The 22,026-nt window shown below is 39.9% G+C and overlaps 1 protein-coding gene across 1 annotated transcript in view; it reads left to right on the forward strand.

Moving 5' to 3' along the window:
• Positions 1 to 22,026, forward strand: part of grin2ab (glutamate receptor, ionotropic, N-methyl D-aspartate 2A, b) — an 81,114-nt gene that overhangs the window by 49,572 nt on the left and 9,516 nt on the right. The window contains exons 5-15 of the mRNA XM_026359128.1: positions 4,565 to 4,731; positions 4,841 to 4,975; positions 5,085 to 5,184; positions 6,879 to 7,084; positions 10,616 to 10,730; positions 10,839 to 11,041; positions 15,631 to 15,799; positions 17,077 to 17,230; positions 18,687 to 18,812; positions 20,202 to 20,431; positions 21,086 to 21,246. Of these exons, the coding sequence (XP_026214913.1) occupies positions 4,565 to 4,731; positions 4,841 to 4,975; positions 5,085 to 5,184; positions 6,879 to 7,084; positions 10,616 to 10,730; positions 10,839 to 11,041; positions 15,631 to 15,799; positions 17,077 to 17,230; positions 18,687 to 18,812; positions 20,202 to 20,431; positions 21,086 to 21,246 (1,766 nt within the window). The remainder of the gene's footprint in view (positions 1 to 4,564; positions 4,732 to 4,840; positions 4,976 to 5,084; positions 5,185 to 6,878; positions 7,085 to 10,615; positions 10,731 to 10,838; positions 11,042 to 15,630; positions 15,800 to 17,076; positions 17,231 to 18,686; positions 18,813 to 20,201; positions 20,432 to 21,085; positions 21,247 to 22,026) is intronic.

Consider the following 22,026-nt stretch of genomic DNA (forward strand, 5'->3'; position numbering starts at 1 on the left):
TATTAATCACTGGGCTGTATCCTTGTTCCCAATAGTGTTTACTGATTCCAACTCATGCTGTACAAATCTACTGATGTAATTTGTTCACCACATTAGTTTGTCAGTTACCTGTACCTCAAACCTCAGGGACAGGCGTAAAGTACTTTTTCAGCACTGTGCAGCTCTTGAATTTTAATGTTCAGTTCACCGTGATAATGTGCGAATGTGTTTGTCTTTTTCCATGAACTATAAGCAGCATCTCATTCTTAAAAAATTGCATTAGTTGTGCTGCTACTGTGTCCCTTTTTATTTTTCAACTATTGAATTATTTTGCATTTTGCATGTGGCCGTTGAAGCCGCTGCAAGCTTCATTTTGTTGACACAGGCCTTATTTTGCCATGCCACTTTGTTTGCACTTTTGTGCAGACTTAAGTAGGATGGTACTTAGCAGCATCTGGGGGCTATACTTTGTCAGGCCAACTTAATGTAGCTACTGTCTCCTAACTGACCTACTGAATTAAATATTAATATAGCACATTGCTGGCCTCATCATCAGCCTCCTCCTTACTGCCATCTATTTCTCATTATTTTGCATACTAGAAATCTTCTTTTGTGCCGCTAATGCCATGTACTCCTCTCCAGTCTTTCATTTATTGTTAGCTTTTGTTTGCTCCATTCTGTCTTCATCCACCTTCTCTACTTGTAGGACTCAGCTCCTCCTCCTGCAGCCCACATGACTGCTTCTCCCCTCGATTTCTTGAAATGTGTCAGTTCGTCCCTCATTAGCCTGGATCTGTACAGTTCTCTCTGCACTTTCATATTTTCTTAATCTGATTGGTGTAAACAAAAATTAAATTTGACATGACGTCGAATGTGCCTATGTGTGTGTCTGAGGGGAAGATAGAAAAAGTGAGATCCTGCCTTGGTTTTGGTGGTGTATTATTCATGGTGTGCTGGCTCATGAGTAAAGCTACATGTATATTTTGAGGGGCCCTTATGCATGTACACATGCTGTGTGCATTCCTGTGAGTGGATGTGAAACTGTACATAAAGTTCACTATATTTGTATAATTCATACACTATGTCATCAGCAAATCTGGGTTATAATGTGAAAATACATTTGTGTAGTGTGTGTGTGTGTGTGTGCATTATTCATATGTGAGCTTCTTGTGTGATTTGATGAGAAGATGCAGGTCACCCTTTAAAGAGTTTTACCTCATTCATAAATTCTACATTACCTCCTCTCCTCTCTTCGTTACTCCTCTCCTCTCCTCAACTCCTCTCACCTCCTTACATTGTGAAGGTATCTGAAAGTGACGTTATACCACAGTGACAGGTGTAAATATTAAACATGTTAAAAGCGTGTTTTAAACATGCATCATTTGTAGCCCCACCTCCATACAAATGTGTGTGTCTATGCCTTGTGAATGTTTGTGTGTACATGTGATTCCTTATAATTATAAAATAAGGAAATGGGCTTTTAAATGCAGATGGGAAAGATTAGTGTAATTAATAAAAACATGTTTAAATTACTGCATAACTTTACACCTGCAACAGTTTGTCTTGACTATCTTGACATTTTTATATTGTTTTAGGGCTGTAACTAATTTTTATTTGTATTCATTCATATATATAGCTTTATTATTTATTGAATGCATTAAATGTCAAACGAATAATTAGAAAAATACCACAATAAGTCCCCAGAGCTCACACTGACATTTTTAAATGACTTGTTTTGACCAACTTCCAATCCTAAACCCAAGGCTGCAGCAGCATAAAAGAGCAGCAAATCATCATAATTTGTGCTTGATAAATAGCCTGGAGAATAATTCCAGCTTATTACTTTATATTACATAATCATATAGGTTTTAAACAAACCTCCAAGGTTAGCAAGATTGATTTGGATGAGAAAACAACATTGAATGTCAAAATCATTACAACTGTGAGTTGTAACAATCAATCAGAGTTCATGGGTAATGGTTCAGAATTGACCTACCATATTTGCCCTAGCTGTGCAATGATGAATTATTGTTGTGTGACAGGCCTCAATACACACAAACATGTTCCAAACTTGGGTGAACATTCCTATGGAAGCCCAGTATTCATGTTAAATGATGTTTCTCTCCCACTGGGCCTTAAGCGGGTATCAGACTGAGCCATCATAAATCTGTGGGACCCAGTCACACGTGACACCTTTCTCTAACTCTGACCTACATACATTTAAGTTGCTTTCAAATTAACCAAGCAAGCCAACCGTACCAAAGTACATTATCACAATCGGTAGAGGTGATTGATAAAGCTACAAAAATATCACCCTAAATTGTACCAACTAGAATAATCTTTGAAGTAATTAACACGTTTAGTTGACTGAATACGTTGTAAATAGAATGATCTTCCCAGTGCTGATGTGCAAGTGAGTGGACAGTTGTATACTTGTATGTGTGGAGGTGTGAGTGGGTGTTTGTGCATGCTACCATCTGTGTTTGTGTGCTGAGGCTCTGCCTGTTGCCACAGAGAGGGAGTTGTTTTTTCTTTTTTAAATCTTAGTAAAGTATAAAGTCACACAGACGTGCACACACACACTGATGGAAACAGTGAGATAGACCTTTTTGAAGTACAATTTCATCCTCTACTTCCTGCTTTTCTCTCTTTTTTTCTTCTTTTTTTGTGTAGTAGTGCAGGGAGGGGAGTTAAATCTCTGCAGGTTATTCTTTGTGTGTGTGATGACCAGAGCTGAGAGCTTTTTGTTAAACGAGAGGACAAGACTAGGTACACAATAAAAGGTTTAGACATATACAGTGGTTTCAGAGAGTTTTCATACTCTTTCTTTTTTTTGCACATTTTATCTGTTTTAAATACGGTAGATTTTTTTGCAGACTCACTCACCCATAATGGCAAAGTTAAAATGTTTTTAGCAGTGTTTGCAAATTTAGTAAAAATCAAAACTGGGATCTCTCTTGTCAGTGTAGTCAGTACTCTCAAATCAGTGCTTTGTAGAAGCCCCTTTGGCAGTAATTACAGTCTTTTTGCGCTCTACAAGCTTCGAACACCTGGATTTGGGCAGTTTGTCTCATTCTTCCTCTCAAGCTCCTTCAGATTGGATGGGGCGTACCATGATCTGCATGTAGACGGATAAACTCAATTCAAGTTCCAGACACCTCTCAAGTATAATTAAAGCAAACACCACGCACCTGACGGCAATTTGGAGTGCACCGGGGAAGCATCAGCATACTTCTGTAAATGAGACATTTTTGTGTTTAATAAATTTTTGTCATTACAAGCACATTTAGGAATAAAAAAAAACAATTAACTTTAAATTTTAATTAAATATACAATACAACACAGTGTGCAAAAAGTGAAAACGTCCGAACACTTCATAAAGCCAATGTAAACTGTATTTACATACACATAAGCGTGAAGTTGGGGGTGTTGAGGGCAGAGAGACAGTAGCTGACAGCTGATTCTCCATGTGTGTTTATGAGGGCTTTGATGTATAATGTGTCACGTTCTTTGATGCCTTCTGAGAAAGCGATGTTAGAGAATGTATGTGTGCGTCTGTGTGTGTGTGTGCACAGAAGAGCGAGAGAGAGAGAGGGATCTTGTGAGGGGGTTTGGTGTTTGCGTCTCTGTTTTTCCACCGCTTTCTGCAGCAGGTATCTCAATCTATCTCTCAAGACTGCAACATTTTTCTCCTTTCTCATTCCCCCACTCAGTCTTTTTCCTATTCGCCCTGTCTACTCCTCCTCCCTCTCTCTATTCTCCTCTGTGGTGGATGGGCTGTGTTTCTGTCTATTTGTTGTGTCCCGAAGGGGAGACTCGGCTTACTCTTTAGGCAAACATACATCCTGCGATCATTAGCAATATATTTCACACTTACTTTGGGTTTCATGCTGTTTAATAGCTGCTGCCGGTTTGGTAATGCTTACTGCTGTCTCTTTCTTGCACTGACCTCTAGTTTACTTGTGATGCTGAGACTGAATCCTTTACCTGTATATGGCATTGTCAATTATTGCTGTAAAATTTTGGGGCCACAGTTTGTAGAGCATGTCCATTATAATACGACTATAAAATGATTTTTTTTTCTTTAATGTCCAACATTGATGTTTCTCCTGTATTACATTTTAACCATTGAGCCAGTACAATAATACAGCACCTCTCAATGCAGGAAGAGCATCACTATTTCGCTCAATTAGCTCTCGAGACAATACACAGCTGTTGTTATATTGGCTACAGAGGGTTGAAGTGAATCAAACCTGTGAGTTATGAGGCTGTTATCTCCGACCATTAGGGCCCCCGCTGTTGCCATTAGACACTCTCTTGCAGTGTAGTCTCACTTGTTGACTGAATGTCCCCCTCTCAGTATCTGTCCCTCTTCCTCTTTTCCTCTTTCTCCTTGTCGTGTCTCTAACGTTTACTCTCTCTCTTATCTCCTTCCCTCTACCCGTCTGACTCACTGATTGCAAAATTGAAAATGCTTCTTGTAATTCTTTTTTTTGTCTGATTTCTTTCTCCTTTTCTGCAATTAATTCAGCACTTCAGATAAATCTGCTGACTATCTCTGCTACTGCCCTGTGTGTCATTGCAGGATGAGAAGTCTACGTTCTTCCAGTTTGGCGCCGCTCTGCAGCAGGAGGCCCTCCTCATGCTTGCCATAATGGAGGAGTACGACTGGCATGTCTTTTCTATTGTCACTTCAAAGTTCCCTGGATACCAGGACTTCATCAGCACGTTGAGGATAACTGTGGATCACAGGTAATGAAAACACATGCCCACATGTGCACACACATACTGTTTATACTCCTAACCTTAATTTATGGCCACTGACAAGTACTGTGTGGTATTTAATGGTGTATTGTTGCAGCTTTGTGCGCTGGGACCTGCAGAGTGTGGTGACTCTAGATGCTGTAGATGGTGACCCAAACTCTAAATCACACATTGCCCTCAAGAGGATCCAGAGTCCTGTTATATTGCTGTACTGCTCCAAAGATGAGGCTTTGTGAGTGTTTGTGTGTTTCATTTTATTTTGCTGTTTCTGTCTCTCTGTCATACACTGCCAAATTTAAACCGTGGCTCTTTATTAACTCAATAACTCCATATCTCGACAGGTATATACTAGAAGAAGCTCGGTCCTTGGGCCTGATAGGAGCGGGTTACATCTGGATCGTGTCCAGTCTCACCACTGGCAACCCAGACTTTACCCCTGAGGTAGTGAGGCCCCATATGTAGTAACAGGTGGCCACTTCTGAGTGGTTGACAAGCAGAGTTTCTGATTCCCGGCTGTTGCAGGTCATCTGCTACCTCTCCTGTGTCTCTCCTCTCTTATATTTCCTGCAGCTAATAACAGTAAATCAAGAGTTTGACATTCAGAGAAAAATCTCATATCTGTCTACTAAATATGGAGCCACAGTCAGCACGTAGCGTACCATGTAGCCTTGCACTGTCGAAATAAAACAAAATGCACCTACAAGCAAGACGTTTTCAAGAAAGAGAAATATTGAAACAGTAAGAAATGGTTCAATACACTTTTTTTTTTCTTTTTTTTTCATATTACTGTTTTTAAACAGTAGAAATATGCCACAAATCAGTTGTTGTGACGAGGTGCTGTCAAATCATGTAGACTCTCAGATAATCACTTCTAATTAAATCAGACACGCCATTCTAGCCAATCAATAATTTCAATAATTACAAGTAATTAAATAAAAAAAATCTATAATTTCTGCTTGAATTAGTGAGGTTATTGTAATTTGATAATGACTAACACCTGAAGGGACGTGTAGAGTGGTGGAGAGTAGCAGGTGGTAGCAGAAGCAGGGAAAAAGAGGACTCGGTGGAGCAGAGTGGATTAATTTCAATTCTCATACTAATGTTGACTTATGTTACGTATTGTAGCTTTAATTATAACATAATAAATATACAATTTATGAATTTACATTTCATTTACATGTCGCAGACAATTTCAAACTGTGCATTATAAACCTTGAAAAGACGGACTGTGTCCCCCAGTTTCCAGTTATTGTACTGAACTATGCAAACCAGCTCCTGGATGTAGCTCCATATTTAACCGGTAGATGTACTAATGGTATCGATCTTCTCATCCAACTTTTACTGAAACAAATATTTCTCAAAATGACAAGCTGCTCTAAAAGCCTACGACAGCACAGAAACAAATCACAGTGACTGGTTAACATTATCTTTTTAGTTTGATGAATCCTACAACAATCACTTCTCACGCTGCTTTGTTTACATTCCCTCTGTACCCAACAACATTTGCTCAGCCCCTAAAATGGATGTTTGACAGCATTACATACACATTCAGTCTCAAAATGTAGGACAGCTATGTAACTATTATCCAAATGGCATAAAAATGTGTGTATAAATAATTCAAAGTGTAATCAGCTCCAATGTTCCACTCACATTAAAAATGGAGACATATCAAATGTTGCTTACCTTTTCTCAGAAGCCTGTCAAATCTCTATTCTCCTCCTCCTCTCTTCCATCATTCATTTGTGTTGTTTTTAATCCCTCAGATTTCTTAGACGAAGATTTCATAGTTCCAAATTAAAATGTAAAAACTAAGTATTGCTGGGTAGATTGAAGGATTACGGTGCCAGCGTATTTTGAAGATTTACTAAAACTAATTAAGAGAGAAAACCTTAGTGAGTTATTTATTTTGTTATATTATAGAATTGTTTTATTTTGACAGTTGCAAGGTGTAGCCAAAGCCTAAATTAACTATTCAGTTTGTGGACATACAGTCTCAATATTCTTATTTAATATCCAGCTATGAATTATTTCAGGAAGTCACCAATAAATCATCCTCTTGACATCTCTAAGAGATAGGAAGCGAAATGTCAGATTAATCTTACACACCATATGTGCCACTTCACTTCTTCTCTCAGATGTTTCCCTTGGGAATGATCTCCGTGTCCTATGACGACTGGGAGTACCCGCTGGATACGCGGGTGCGAGATGGGGTGGGCATCATTTCCTCTGCAGCCACCTCCATGCTGCGGGAGAAGGGGGAGCTGCCAGAGGCTCAAAGCAGCTGCTACAGCACACCATCAGACAGGAGCCCAGGGAAGCTCCCACCTAGTGCCCTGCGCAGGTGTGTATGTGTGTACATGTGTGAGAGTGAGGAGATCGAGGTCTAGGGACTTGCATAACTCTTTGTAGCTCAGCGTTGAGCAGGCTTACATAACTCTTTTTAATGTACTAATGAGAGGGGTAGAGGAGAGAAACGAAGCAGAGATGACAGCACTGTTTAACGCCGTGATGCCTGATGACATTTAACACTATTAGCTCTTGTGTACATGACTGCTACTTGTGTACTATGAGCTTCATCTGCTGACTTAGTCAAAAGACAAAGAGTTGAACTTTAGGTAGACCTCCATGTTGTTGCTTCTGTTTTAACCTGATCCTTGTATCCAGTATTTGTCTGATGTGTATATATTCCTTTCGTATTTCTGTGTGTGTGCACCTTCTTCTCACGACCAATCTGTGTCATTAAGCCAGGATTGAATCAGCTTTTACTGGCTTTGTTCTATCTCTTTGTTCTTGTTATGCGGCTGTGAGGGTGGCACGTATATGTTGGTCAGTGCATGTGTGCGCACACGTTTATGCGCATGCTAAGATGCATGCATGTACTCTTCTCTGAAGTCACTGTGATGGGAAAATTGTCAAATCCATTAAATGAGAAGAGAGGACAAATGGGCACACACATGCAAGCACATTAATACTGAACATCCACAAATGTGAAAGCACAGATAGAGAATGTGTTAGTGGAACTGCCGCCTGCCAGGTCTTATGTGGTGATGTTGTGAGTACATTTTCAATATAGAGCATACACTGGCTAAAATGATTATTAATTCAGAAATCTATATAAAGCAGACAAAAAATGTGAAGGTCAGGTTGCTGGGCTCGGCACACGATGACTTATGAGTTGCCTCATTAGAATGAGAGTCACATTGTGATTTTCACCATTATGGCTTTATTATCCCATTTTTCTCTCGTATTAGCCTATTACAGTATATATCAAAGCAGATGCAATACCACCACTGTTGACGGGTTGATCCAATATAACTCTGACTTCAGTAGGAGCACAAACCTTTTCAGAACAATCTTTTTTTTTTGAGGTACCTCATTTGTCTCACTAACTTATTAGATAGAATTTGCATATTCCTCCAAACAACTGCAGTCAGTTTTTGTGATAATAAACTGGCAGGTTGGATTTCCCTACTTTGATTTGGAAGTGCTGAGGCTGTGATCAGAATTCTGCATACATTAGTCTAGATACAATCTTGCCGCAGTGTGCATATAAACAACGTGAGGTGTAGAGGAATTGAACAACATAATCTGCTACTTAAAAGAGACTATCAACCCCAGTGGATTCACTGTCATTCTTGCCTGACAGGAATTAATGTCTTAGACTCTAGTTCAGTGTATTTGGACTCGACAATGATACAGGTTTTTATTGAGGTTTGTCCTTGTAGTAAATTTCAAAAGGTTATTCTCTTTGATTGAACCACTGTACCATGCAAACCCCTAAGCTGTCGCTTTTTGTGGAGAAATGCTCCCTGCCATAGTACAGAATTTGGAAAGTGCTTCCCTTCCTTTTTATTCATACTTTTTCAGAAAGTGCTCACACAATGGCTACTCGAGTGCTTCAGTAATAGAAAAAATGTCCCCTACACAATAGCAGCATAAAGAGTCCGTTTTTTAAACACTGTCGTATATTTCTGTGATGCAGCTGATGCTTCTACTTAAATCCTCTTTGAATTTCTAGTTAATGCAAATAATTTTGCATACAATTAAGAAGTCATTGAACCCATTTTAATGTAGTTGCACATTTAGTCTAAAAAAACATCAGATGGTATCACAAGATGACATGAATATATATACATGCATATGAATATGAATATATGAAGTGGAATCTGCCATGGCTTCAGTTTAGATCAAAATCTTTTTCCAAAAATGGTAACAAACCTGAAATAGGAGGAGGCAGCAGTTTCCCAGAATAGACCGCAATAGTGTTTCCACTATATGTATTCATCTGTGGCAATGCACTCTGACAAGGGCATCACCTGCTGCACTGTGAAGATTTTTCAAACCCAAAAACATATATTTGACTCGACATATAACTAATAGCTAAGAGTTTAGTTTGTAATGATGGATCCATTGGATGGATCAATAAAATAGCTCTGAAGAGGGTTTATATTTAATTATTTGTGTTTGCTGAGAGAGGCAGAGCTGTTTGGTATTTTTGCAGTGCCTGCATGCGAGGGAGACAGGGACCTTTTATTTACTCTTTATTCAGTGTGAGAGGAGCCTGCTTTGAAAGAGCACAGGCCTGTTTCCAAGTTTTAGTAAAAACAAATGATTAATGTACCTCTCTCTAATCCGCTGTCTGACAGCAATATTTATGTGTGTCTAGTTTAATACCCCTCCTGCAGATGTGACACCATAAAGTCCCACCTGTTTGAACTGGAGTTTAATTATCATAGTTTTCACCTGCAGGGTACATGGTAAATAGTAATCTAGCATTTTTCTTTACGCATCTTGACTTCCTGTCGCAATATTTAAGTTTACATGAATTTTTCTGGCCTTGTGCCGTGTCCTGCTCATGTTCAATTCAATTCAGTTTTATTTGTAGAGCTCCAGGAGTTAAGACCTTTCAGAGTATAATTATACAAAAAATGACATAGAAAACCAAACAGTCCCATTCGAGCAAGCAATGTTGTGTTGCTTTAGTTTGTTTTTATAACCTTATGTTTTACACTAATATATGATGACTTAAATAATTATTTAAATGTGTTTAGATAAATAACTGTAAAGCTCCTGAGTAAAGACAGTAATTGTGCATATGTGTGAAATTGAAATCATGTAGCCTATTCACAAAAAAATGGTAAATGGCTGTAAAGCTCACTTTTGAAATATTCTGTTTAGTCAGATGATATTTCAGTCGCATAGCATCAATCAGCCAACCAACCGTGTTTGACACAGTGTCAAAATAAATCAAACCATTTCTAATAAAACGGAACACAAGGCATCGAAGAACAAGTCTGTTCTGGGCAGCTGCTGTCCCTCTTGTGACTTTTTAGTAAACTTCCTTAGACAGTTATCTTTTCCTCCAGTGGGAATTCTTACTATCATCCCAGTCTTAACGCTCAGAACAACCATCGCCCTCTGAAAACTGTTTTACTGGAGTGAGTGTGTTCTTAATCCCATATCACTGTGTGTGATGCTGCTTCATTTACTCCTCTCTACTGCTTCACTTTAGCAAGTGTAAATGTTTCAGCAAAGGATCTGTTTGCTTATGCAGGATGACTGTAGTGAGTAAGAGAGTGAGGGCAGCCTTGTTGCACCAGTGACTTGTCTTTCAGGCGTATATCTGTGGAGAAATCAATGCAGAATGTTGATGGGAGAGATATGTGGCCTTTGACTCTTCCCCCTCCTACACGCACACACTCGCACAGTGGGTGAAGACAGCATTGATTTGAAGAGGATACTCTTGCAGTGATTACAGAGTGCTTATCTTGTTATTTTAAATCTATCTGCTCTTGTGCACATATAAACACTTACAGATGCAAAACAAAAGCAAATAAGAGCTCCATAATCTCTTTTTCCCTATGTTCTTCAGGCATATGATGCATGTGTGGAACGAAGGGCGAGATTTATCCTTTACTCCAGATGGTTACCAGGCCAACCCTAAATTGGTTGTCATCGTCCTGAACAGTGAAAGGAAGTGGGAGAAGGTAACAAATGAGCACAGTGTTTTTTGTAAAGGAGCAAGGAAATTAAAAGTCAAAACACTTTAATGAAGATGGCTGTTCCTGATTTTGTGTGTAATTTTGCACACACAGATGGGCCGATGGGAAAACGGGACATTGTCATTGATGTTCCCCGTGTGGCCAAGGTATAATTCCTACGGGGATGAGGATGCAGATGAAAACCATCTCTCCATCGTCACCCTGGAAGAGAAACCTTTTGTCGTCGTTGACAACGTTGACATCCTCACCGGCACCTGCATGAGAAACTCTGTGCCTTGCCGCAAACATGTCAAAGAGTAAGTACCCACATACAGCGCTCAGTGTGTTGGTGAACAAATACACCCACATTTAGTTATCTACCCACTCACATGAAATTTGAAAAGCCACACTTGTTTGAAGGTACCACAAAGCCTGAACTGGAGTTGTTACTGGAGGTGAGACAGCCACTTGTTTGGTTATAGAATAAATTACATTTCAGTCAGATAAAGATATTGTTTCTTGGTCCCTGGAAGGCATTTGGCACTGTGTTAGTTTCTCTGTAATCGGTTTATTTTTACTTGTTTCAATATTTCTTAAATAAATAGAATCACACCTCTCAAGATGATCTCAATCTGTCTGAGAACATAATTGTCAATCAGCTGCCCTTTGCTTGTCCACTTTTGTTCTACAAGGATCTGTACTGGGCCCACTCATTATTACTTTATATAATAATGACTCATCTGTTTGTCCTCCAGACTCCAATCCAAATGTATGTGGCTCACAATGTAATTCATGCACACAGTGACAGTACTGAAACATCAGTTAGTGCTAAACTTGAATTTTGATGCATTATGATGTTATTAACCAGGACAAAAAGTCTGTTGTGGCCCATTTGCTTGCATCTGAGGAAAAGACTGTATTTGTATTAAAGAAATATTCAGTGTTTTTCAAGCTTTAAGCTTTACTCAGGCAGATAAGAGGTACGTCACTGGTTTCTCCACACATTACCTACTATTTATTTTTATTCATAAATGCTTTGCACCAGAAAAAACTCCATTCCAACTTCTGTCAAATATTTTAACACATACCAGCAAATAGTTCTCATTTGGTTCACAGCTAATCTGTTCTGTCAGGAGTAATAATTAGCTGCTCTGTGTTGCTGTCAGCTTGGTAAAGCATATCCATTGGTGTTCTTAATTTCTGTTTCTGTTACTAAATGTAATTGCGTTTGTTGCCTATTGTGGATTTTAATTCATTGTTCTATTAATTCAGTGAGATGCATGTGTTACTGTATAGATGTACTGAATGTGTTGCTTGTTTTACGTAAATATTACAATTACTGTAATATTGTTAATTATTTTCTTCTAGTGTACATATTTTCTCTAACTGTGAACAGCTCATAAGTGCCCTGCAAGCTGTAATATTTCTTTCTCTAGTGTTCCTACATTCACAAAGTGACCTAAGTAAGGGGGCATTAAGAGGCTGTGAGATGTAATCTTAAAGACTAAGTTAAAAAGCCAGTTGTCAAGTCTGACCACTACCCAAAATATGGGAATTTAACAATCACTCAAATATTTTCAAGATAGAACATTTTTCAAGCAAGTTGTGATAAATTGGCTGTTTATGGGCTTTAGACACTGTATATGGGATTAAAACCTTTGTGGCTTTTTTCAGCTTCCCTACCAGGAATAATGAGCCTCATTCTGGCACATTTGAAGTTCTAGTTATGAATGTGCCATGCATATTAAACGGCAGACTGTAAATAAATAAATAAACCCCAGTCGAACCTGTACCAGGAGACTAAAAATGAAAAGATGTTTCATATGGGACGCTGCCCAACCTTTTGTCATCGCCCATCTGGCTGGACTACTGCAACTCCCATCAAGCCGGGCTCGTCAAGTATTCTGTTCACAGATACAAACCATCCAGAACACTGCAGCCTGCCCTGTCTTCAACCTCCCCAAGTTCTTCTTGGTTGTCTCCCCCATGCTCCCTACCTCTCTACCCCACACCTCCCTACCCTCCTCCCTCCCTGCTGGCTGTCGGTGGCTGTTCACATCAAATTCTAAATTCTGGTCCTGGCATTCAGGGCTCCTCAGGGAGTCGCACGCCCATATCTGCAGGCTATGGTCTATCTGTATTCGCCAGCATGTGCTCTCCTACAACCGGTCACTTAGCTTTCCTCTCCCTGTGGCAGCTACGTCATCATTTCACCTGGCCTTGACTCATCATCCTACTGCTCCCCAATAGTGAAACGTCCCCCCATTTTAAAAAACACACTGCAGGATTACAACATATTTTCTGTTCTAAAACAAAAAAAAACATTTCCCTGAATCTCCCTTTATCCCTTCGCTCATTCTTCACTTGCTGTTTAAAAAACATCCCTCATACCTGTTTACTTGTATTTTTCTCTTTTTATTTTTAGCATGCGTTTATCTGACATGATCACGTTTGGATCCCAGGAATATTTTGTTATCTGTTATCAGTGCACTAAGTCAGCCGCGATAGCAGTATCAGCTTAATGGAATGGAAATGTTTCACAAAATCACATTTACTTTGAAGTGCTACTTCGTCAAATGTTGTTTTTATTTTCTCTATGTATATATACAGGTTTTTCACTTAACCTTACAGAAAATGGCCTACCACATATCACTTTACCTAGAAGCAGAATTACATTTGTCTTAAATCATCCTGTTACAAATGATATTTCAGATTCTAATTCACAGCACAATGAAATTAATATCATATGTAGAATTAGTTTTTAAGCATTTCTAAATATTGACTAGACATTTCCTGTCATGTAAATACTATGAAGATTTCAGATTGTTTCAGTGTTTGCTTTTACAAATTAAGCCTGCTGAAAGCTTTAGAGCCTTCTTTCAACATCGTGTCAAATAAAAGTTTTTGTCTTTGCATTATTGCAGTGGCAGAAACATGTTGCAGGCTTTCTCGAGTCTGTAAACAATGTAGAAGTATTTCTTGAGTAGTCAAGGAAAGAACGAAAAATATTCTCAAAGAAACTTGGATTCTTTGACATCTTAGGTTTTGCTCCAATTATCTGCTGTATATGGACACCTCACAGTACGAGCCTCGGCATGACAGGACAAGCCAGCCATTTCTTCTTCTCAACTAATTTTTACAATTTAGCTCATATCTGGGCTCATCTGTGCGCTGCCACTTCAGACGACGTAAACATTAATCATAATTGCTGCAGGTTTATTTGCCACTGGCTCAGTTCTGCATCTGTATTATGCTTCTAGTTGATCACTAGCCACAACAGTCTAACTCCACAATGAAAATCTTTTCTACAGTATCCTCATTATGAGTGACAGCATTATCATCACAAATTCACTCAATGTCAAAATTTCTACCAGACAATTGAAAACTGTTTGAATTGTAGATGTTTGTCATCTGGATTAAGACAAGACGGGACTAGACAACTGTCACTGGTAGCCACAAGGAAGGTGCAAGAAAACTCAGCTGTAATTACCGTGTTTGAAGATTTATTTACATATTACTTCTGAATAACCAGAATACATCATCTTCACTCAAAGCCCCCCAAAAAATGGATGCAACACTGACTGATTTTCTGATCCATGTAGAGTCATGGCGATTAAACACTTTAGGCGCAGAGGCGACTGAGTCACTGAGTGTTGGAAGTTTAACTTGTGACCTGACCCAAGATTTCTCTGCATTTCTCTGAAGCAGTCCCTGTAGAGATCTGAGTGATCAACTGTGAGCTGCTCCTTTAGGCCTTCATTTATGTTCCATCTTCTGTCTGCGTCCAGGCATCCATGCATCCATGCATACAAACATGCACAATGTCCAACACAAGCGTACATTACTACATTCCACTTTATACAAGTCTTGCTGTATGTGTGTGTGTGTGTGTCTTTGTGTGTGTGTGTATGTGTGTTTGTTTGTTGTTATATAGTGACATAAGGACACTGAGTTGCCTCAGCTGGGAAGAGCTAATGTATACACTACTTTTGCAATGCAACACCTGGGGCATATACTGTGCATACTATAAAGACTCACATCTATACAATCTACATACTATGCTCTCTTTTGCTCTCTCACATACACACACGTCATATTTTACTGCTGTTACAAGATCTTTTAATACTTTCATGTTTCAGTTCTTTGACAATTGCTCTGTGTGTCCTACAAATCCTTTAGTTCTTTATGAACTTTCTCTTGAGTTGAGAGTCAGCTAAAATGGCAAGTGAAAAGGTCACCGAGTTACTGTTCCAATCTATGTATGCTACTTTGCAGATGGCTGACATGGAAACTGAATTATTTTTTTATAGAAATGCTTTTGAAAATGCTGGTAGGGTTAATAGATTATGAGAATCATTTGATCCAACAGTTCAGTTTAGTTCACTCCTCTGATGTCCTCTGGGATGGGTGTCAGAAAAGTTTATTTGAACATCCATTCTCATTCTGTGCATCCTGTCTGTGTAGCTGCACTGTGTGTAGGTATACGTAGGTGAGGTTTGGAGACGTACCTCCTCACACACAAGAGGACAGAGTAGAGGAATGAAGAGAGAGACAAGGGAAGGACAGCTGATATTTTAATCATGTGGGCTGGTTGTTCTGCAGAGCCCAGCTCTATTTAAAGCCCGGCAGCATCTGCTCAGTACCCCTGTGTTTTCATCTGGTTTGGTTAGCTGGCACTAAGGGAAACACACATGCATTCACACACACTGTACAGGCTCTCTCTGCCCTTCAGCAGTATTTATGGTTAGTCTGCACCGTCATAATTTTAGTTTTACAGCTTGATGGAACCACCAGATGTGGAGTGAGCAGGCAGGAGGCGTACAGTTACACTCACACGCTACATATAACACTGAACTGTCCTCTGATATATAAAAATATGACCTAATTGTGTGTTTGTGTGTTGCAGTAACAGCACCACAGGAGGCGCCTACATCAAGCAGTGCTGCAAGGGTTTCTGCATTGACATTCTGAAGAAGATAGCAAGGAATGTGAAGTTTACTTATGACCTCTACCTGGTCACAAATGGAAAACACGGAAAGAAGATCAACAATGTGTGGAATGGCATGGTTGGAGAGGTACTACATACCTGTCTGTCACTCTGTAACAATTATAATTCGCTCTCTTGCAGAGTTAAATGAGATTATGGATACCACTCTCACGTCTGTGCAGCAACTGCAAAGCCGCTGCCAGCAGCTGCTAAGCTTACTTAAGCATAGGGACTGAAAATAGGGAAAAACCGTTCCTGACTCTGTTCAGTTGTACAAAAATCCTCCCACAAGAACCTCTAAAGATCAATGATAACTCCTTGTCTTCTAGCTATAGCTTCGGGCCTTATGCTAAGCTAAGCAAACTGGCTCTAGCTTCATATTTAATGAATAGATGGGAGAGTGGCATTGATCCTCTTATACAGTTTTCATGAACACTGCAGCTTTACACAAACATTCTGTCAAAAGGAGTAAATAATGCTTCTGTTGACAACTGTTTTATGAAAGTTGTCATTTGGTGCTCTACTGAATACTTTATAGTTAAATCAGTTCAATGTTGGTTTTAGTCTTTTCATGGGATTTGTTGACAGTAAGAAAAATGCAGAACATTGCCAGACTTAAATTTCAGAGATGCCATTTTTGATAAAACTGTAAACTGTGGTCTCACCACCAAACCCCAAGTAACTCGTGAGACACCAATAAAAGCTCATTTGTAATCATTAAGTCACACTTTTATATAGTAGTATAGATAGTGTTTCGTATTTGCGCTTGTAAGTACAGATTAAGACTCTCCAACAGGAGCCGGACACCTCGAGGCTTATTTAATGGTTATCGTTTATCTTTCTGGACATTATTTACTCACTCACAGATTTACTTAAAACTAAGTGCAGTCACAGTTAATTCCTTAAAGGTTATAACTGAAGTTTGAAATTTCTGAAAACTGAACCTGACAATTGGATCCATAGATTGTAGTAATGTTTATGGGAGCAGACTGCTAGAAACCTTTAGACAATTATATCTGAACAAACTTAACATTTTACTGCCTACTAAAAGTGACAGCTTTTGAGCAAAATCTCCATCTGTCAGAATACATTCAGACACCCAGAAATGGTGGCACTATGAAAAAGACAGCTGTATTTTTACTTTTCATCTAACATGGTTGAAAATGCCCTCCAACTATAGCTGACATTCTGCGCTTATGCCCTCAGTCACTGTGATATTTCACATCCAAAATAAAAAGAAGGAACATATGAAAGACAAATTGTATGATGTTGTCCAAATATTTACAGAGCGCACTATATTTATTTTTGTCGGTGCAGGTTGTGAGTCATGCATTCAATGTGATTATTGTTCTCCCCGTTTCCCAGGTGGTATACAAGAAGGCAGCGATGGCGGTCGGTTCATTGACCATAAATGAGGAGAGGTCAGAGGTCATTGACTTCTCCGTGCCCTTTGTGGAGACTGGTATCAGTGTGATGGTGTCTCGTAGCAATGGGACTGTCTCTCCTTCTGCCTTCCTCGGTAAATCTATCCTTCTTCCTCAACCATAAATTTCCTTCTTTTCTTTTCTTCATCCTCTTCTTCGTCTGTCCCCCAGTGACCACTGGGGGCAGCAAAAAGGGAGGTGCTTACACGTTGGTAAAATCCTGCACATAAAATGGAATATTTTATTCAAACAGTACATGCTGGCCAAATTCTACTTGTACTCTGACTTTATCTGGGCCTCAACACCCTAAGCACATTAATATTTCTACCAGAGCAGAGGAAGTGGAGCGTGCCAGCTGTTTTTTTTTTTTTTTTTTTTTTTTTAAGTCAGCTCAGACAAAGCATCCTAGATACTCGCCTCTTCTCCTCTCCTCTCCTCTCCTCTCCTCTCCTCTCCTCTCCTCTCCTCTCCTCTCCTCTCCTCTTGTCTCCTTCCTCTCCTCCTCCTAGTTTCCTCCACTTTTTTAGATGACTAGAATCTGAAGCACACTTCTGTGCTTGCCTAATGTCTTGTATTGTCATTGGAGCGAAGCGGAGAGTGAGAGAATATATTGGACCATGCGTGCGTTGGTCTCTGTTTATCAAGCCATGTGTCAGTACAAGAAAAAGTGTGTGAAAGACTACATAAATGTATCAGGACATTTGTGTATTGAATCAAGGATGTGTGGAAAACGAATATGCTTTGGCCGTAAGTGTGTTAAGGGGTGAATGGTTTGAGTGTGTGTGTGTGTGTTTATGTAAAAGCTTATTGTATAGTGTGTGTTAGTGTGTGTGTTGAGCCTGGGCCAGGGTATCAGTGATGGTTCAGTATCTCTCGCACTCATATTAGAGGCACCTCAGCGCACAATCTCTCAGGGTTGGCTAACCCTGGCAGTCACATACTTACACATACAGTGAGACACACACACATGCACAATTTGTCTGGGTTCAGCATCCCTGGCACCCATCCCGCTCTCTGAACTCCTGCCCTGCTACACACCAAACACATGCAGACTCACACTCATATGCACAGATCACACACAAACGGATCACATGCACATGCCCAGAGCCGGGCACATCAGATCCCTCAGAGTTTGATTCCTCTCGCTCTCCCGCTCTGTCTCCTTCTCTCTCTTTCCTTCTATCTCCCTTTTTCCCCAACCATCCCCCCACCTCAGGCCTCTCCCTCTCACAGCTCTGATCCAAGGGAATAATGAGAAATATGGAAATGTGCTCCATCAAACTCTCTGTGACTAACTCCCTCTCTCCACCTCTCCTCTCCCTCCTCGTCATTCTGTCTGTCTCCCTTTCTCCCCTCTCTGTGTCTTCTCTATCATATTTTCCTCACTTTATCTCCCCCTTGTCCCTGTTGTCCTTTCTTCTTCTTTATTTCACCTAATCTCCCCTTTCCCTTTCCATCCCTCACTTTTCATGCATATCCTGCTCCTCCACGCTGTGTCTGTCTCCTGTGCTTGACTTCTCTTTACCTCTCCCTCTCTCTCCTTCCTCTCAGAGCCCTTCAGTGCATCAGTTTGGGTGATGATGTTTGTGATGCTGCTCATTGTCACAGCCATCGCCGTCTTCCTCTTTGAGTTTGTCAGTCCGCTGGGCTTCAACCGCAACTTGGCCCAAGGCAAAGGTAGGCTTACACACACACCATCACGACTATCACACCAATCGTTTTTCCTCAGAGCAAGAAACATGGATCTAAGCTTCCCCTAAAGCACAAGAAGTGACCTATTATTACTCTGACTTCAGACAGTTGTGTTACAGAGCATTAATAATTCTCTCTCCTAAAGCTAGCCGCTAACATTGTAATCCAAAACATTATGAGATTAATGTTGTGTTCACAGAAAATTACATCTTACAGTAATTTTATATTTAAATGAGCCAGAGGTCAAAGCAGGTGTAGAAAGTGAATGTGGTTTCCTTAGATTTTTCTTTCAGCACTTCTAAACACAGTTCAATAAATCAAAATAATGTGTTTAGTTTGCTCTTTTTCTTACTCACTTAATGAACAAGTGGCAAAAATGTGAAACAATTTATTTTACAAACAATTTCACCTTTCAGAAGAAAAGTAATTATAACGGTACTTGGTTTTATTTCGTCTGACGATTAGTTTAGCTTGAAACTGGGGAAGTTTGCCTACCATCAAATCCAAAGCTCACTTTTTGTTTAGTTTGTTCAAGCCATGCAAACATAAGAGTCTTGTTGCCAGATAAAAAGCCAGTCTAGCTAGCTGTTTCCACTATTTTCAGCTAACCAGCTACAGATTGCCTAATATTTATATAGTGATTTCATGGTTTTAATCTAATTTTCATGAGAGGTCAAACTATTTCTTCAGTAGTGAAATGTGCAGCTGCAATCACTTCTGACTAAGTCAAAACATTGTTGAATCCAGGTTCATGTCAGTCTGTAGTGCTGCTCCATGTTGACAAATGTGTCTTCTTTGTTAGTTTCCTTTTGTTTTTTATTTCTCTAATTGAACAACAGCACATCCACTGTGCATCTCTCAGTTTTGTATTTATTTCGTTTCTGTGCCTGTGCAGAACCCAAAGGGTACCACCGGTACGTTTGTCTGTGTATGACTTTAGAAAATTTTGATCTATTTAGGCAACAGAAGTTCTGCCTTCACCTATTGATCATGCAGTTCGTGAGTTGTAGGTATAAATAAGATTTATGTCCAATTATTCTGTCACACTTTCACATTGTCACCCCACTGTTAACAGCCTTTCTCTCCCCCCAGCTGCATATTACTGCAGCAGCTTAATAACAAATACATCAAATTAAGGAAACACGATGCCCTGAAACAAAATGTTGTCAATTAGATTTTTGTTTTTGTTAGAACAAATATGTATAATGATTTGAAAAGAACCCCTGTGATAAACTGTATATTACAGTATAATGCCCGTTGCAGCACATTATTTCACGATTTGCTGTTTATTCCCCAATTAGTTTAATTGTGCTTTATCTGGCATCTTATCTTCTTTCTCTGTTTTTATTTCTTCTTCTGCCCTCTCTCTTACAGAACCACACGGTCCATCATTCACCATCGGTAAAGCCATATGGCTGCTGTGGGGTCTTGTGTTCAACAACTCTGTGCCTGTGCAGAACCCGAAGGGTACCACCAGTAAGTTCATCGTGTCAGTGTGGGCCTTCTTTGCCGTCATCTTCCTGGCCTCCTACACTGCCAACCTGGCTGCCTTCATGATTCAGGAAGAGTTTGTGGACCAAGTGACTGGACTGTCTGACAAGAAGGTGGGATTACACACACATGGACACACACACACACATGGACACACACACACACACAAGAAACTAAGCACATTCAGTCAGGGTTGCTCTTGTAATGGATGCCAGCCCTGCGGCCAGACAGAACTCTCCAGGGACCGCCCTTGGGCTTCAACAGCTCAAACCCTTTGGCCGTAGCTGTCACCACACTAACACTGCCAGCACAGCAGACCTACAGGCACACACACACACACACACACACACTCACACAAACGCAGGCTGCACAGATCAAAGATGTGTGTGTGTGTGTGTAGTTTGCAGGGGCTGGCAGTGTCAGCAGAACCCCAGCCAGTCTTACGCTAGACTGGACACACAATGATGATGACTGATGAGTCCAGTCCACTGTCTCTGCCTGCTCCTTTCTCCTCTGTCTCTTCTTGTCACTCGCCACTCTTCCTCATGTCCCCTCCCTGTGTGTGTCTCTCATTCATGTTCGCACTTTTACACCCTCTCCCTGGCTCCCCCTCTTTTGACTCTTTTCTTCTCCCTGTCTCTCCTTCCTTCTCTTTGCCTTTGAGCCTCTTTGTTTTTATTCTTTCTTTTTGTGCTCTTGTCTCCTCCAGTCACTTTCTTCTTTAAATAATGCATCTCTCTTTTCTTTCCTTATTTCTCTCCCTGCAGTTTCAGAGTCCATACTCCTATTCCCCTCCATTTCGCTTTGGGACAGTTCCTAACGGCAGCACCGAGCGCAACATTAGGAAGAACTATCCAGATATGCATCAGTACATGACCAAATACCATCAAAACGGCGTCCAGGATGCGCTGATCAGCCTCAAGACTGGGTACTTTAAACTTGTCAAGCCAACTCACATCAAGTTGAGATTTATTATACCTGAGAGGGTAATTCTGTTTGGAGACAGCATGTATGCTTAAGAACATGTGAAAACAAACAAAAAAAGACACTGCATCACACAGAGACCAGACCCCAAGGTGCCTAGCAGGACTAGCTCATGCTAAAATGCTGCAGTAACTGTGCTGAGTGTTTCTGTCACCGGCGGTAAAATGCAGACCCTGTCTCCAAGTGCTCATTATAGAGTCTTGTTGCTGCTGGAAGGAGTGAACTGCCAAAACAGGGAGAGTGTAATTTGTTTTGGAGTTTGCTACCTTTATTCTCTCTCCTAAACACACACTAATGGAAGGATGGCTGCACTGTTTTTACTTGTTCATTAGTTTTGTATGCTTTGATCTTTGGGGTATTTTCTCCAAACATAATTTAACTTTTTGCTTTTCCCTTCCTGCAATTACTTTATTGATACTGCATATCAAATAGATAAGGTTTGTTTCTCATGTTTCATATATTAAACTTTGTTTATACCCCTTCAAAATTATATAATGAACATGTTCAGCAGAATCAGCAGTGTTTAATTGAATTCTTAGGCAAACAATATTGTTTATACAGGAAAAAATGTGAACACTGAGGTGATGGTTTACATTTCAGTTAAATTATAGGCTCTAACATGTATTTTTTTCAAACACACTGTGTGTACACTTAAGTTAACAAATATTATCCTGAACTTTTCTGTACTGAAACAAAATCCAAACTATTGCAACAACAGATACTC

This window comes from Anabas testudineus, chromosome 1 (assembly GCF_900324465.2).
Source record: "Anabas testudineus chromosome 1, fAnaTes1.2, whole genome shotgun sequence".
Classification (NCBI taxonomy): Eukaryota; Metazoa; Chordata; class Actinopteri; order Anabantiformes; family Anabantidae; genus Anabas; species Anabas testudineus.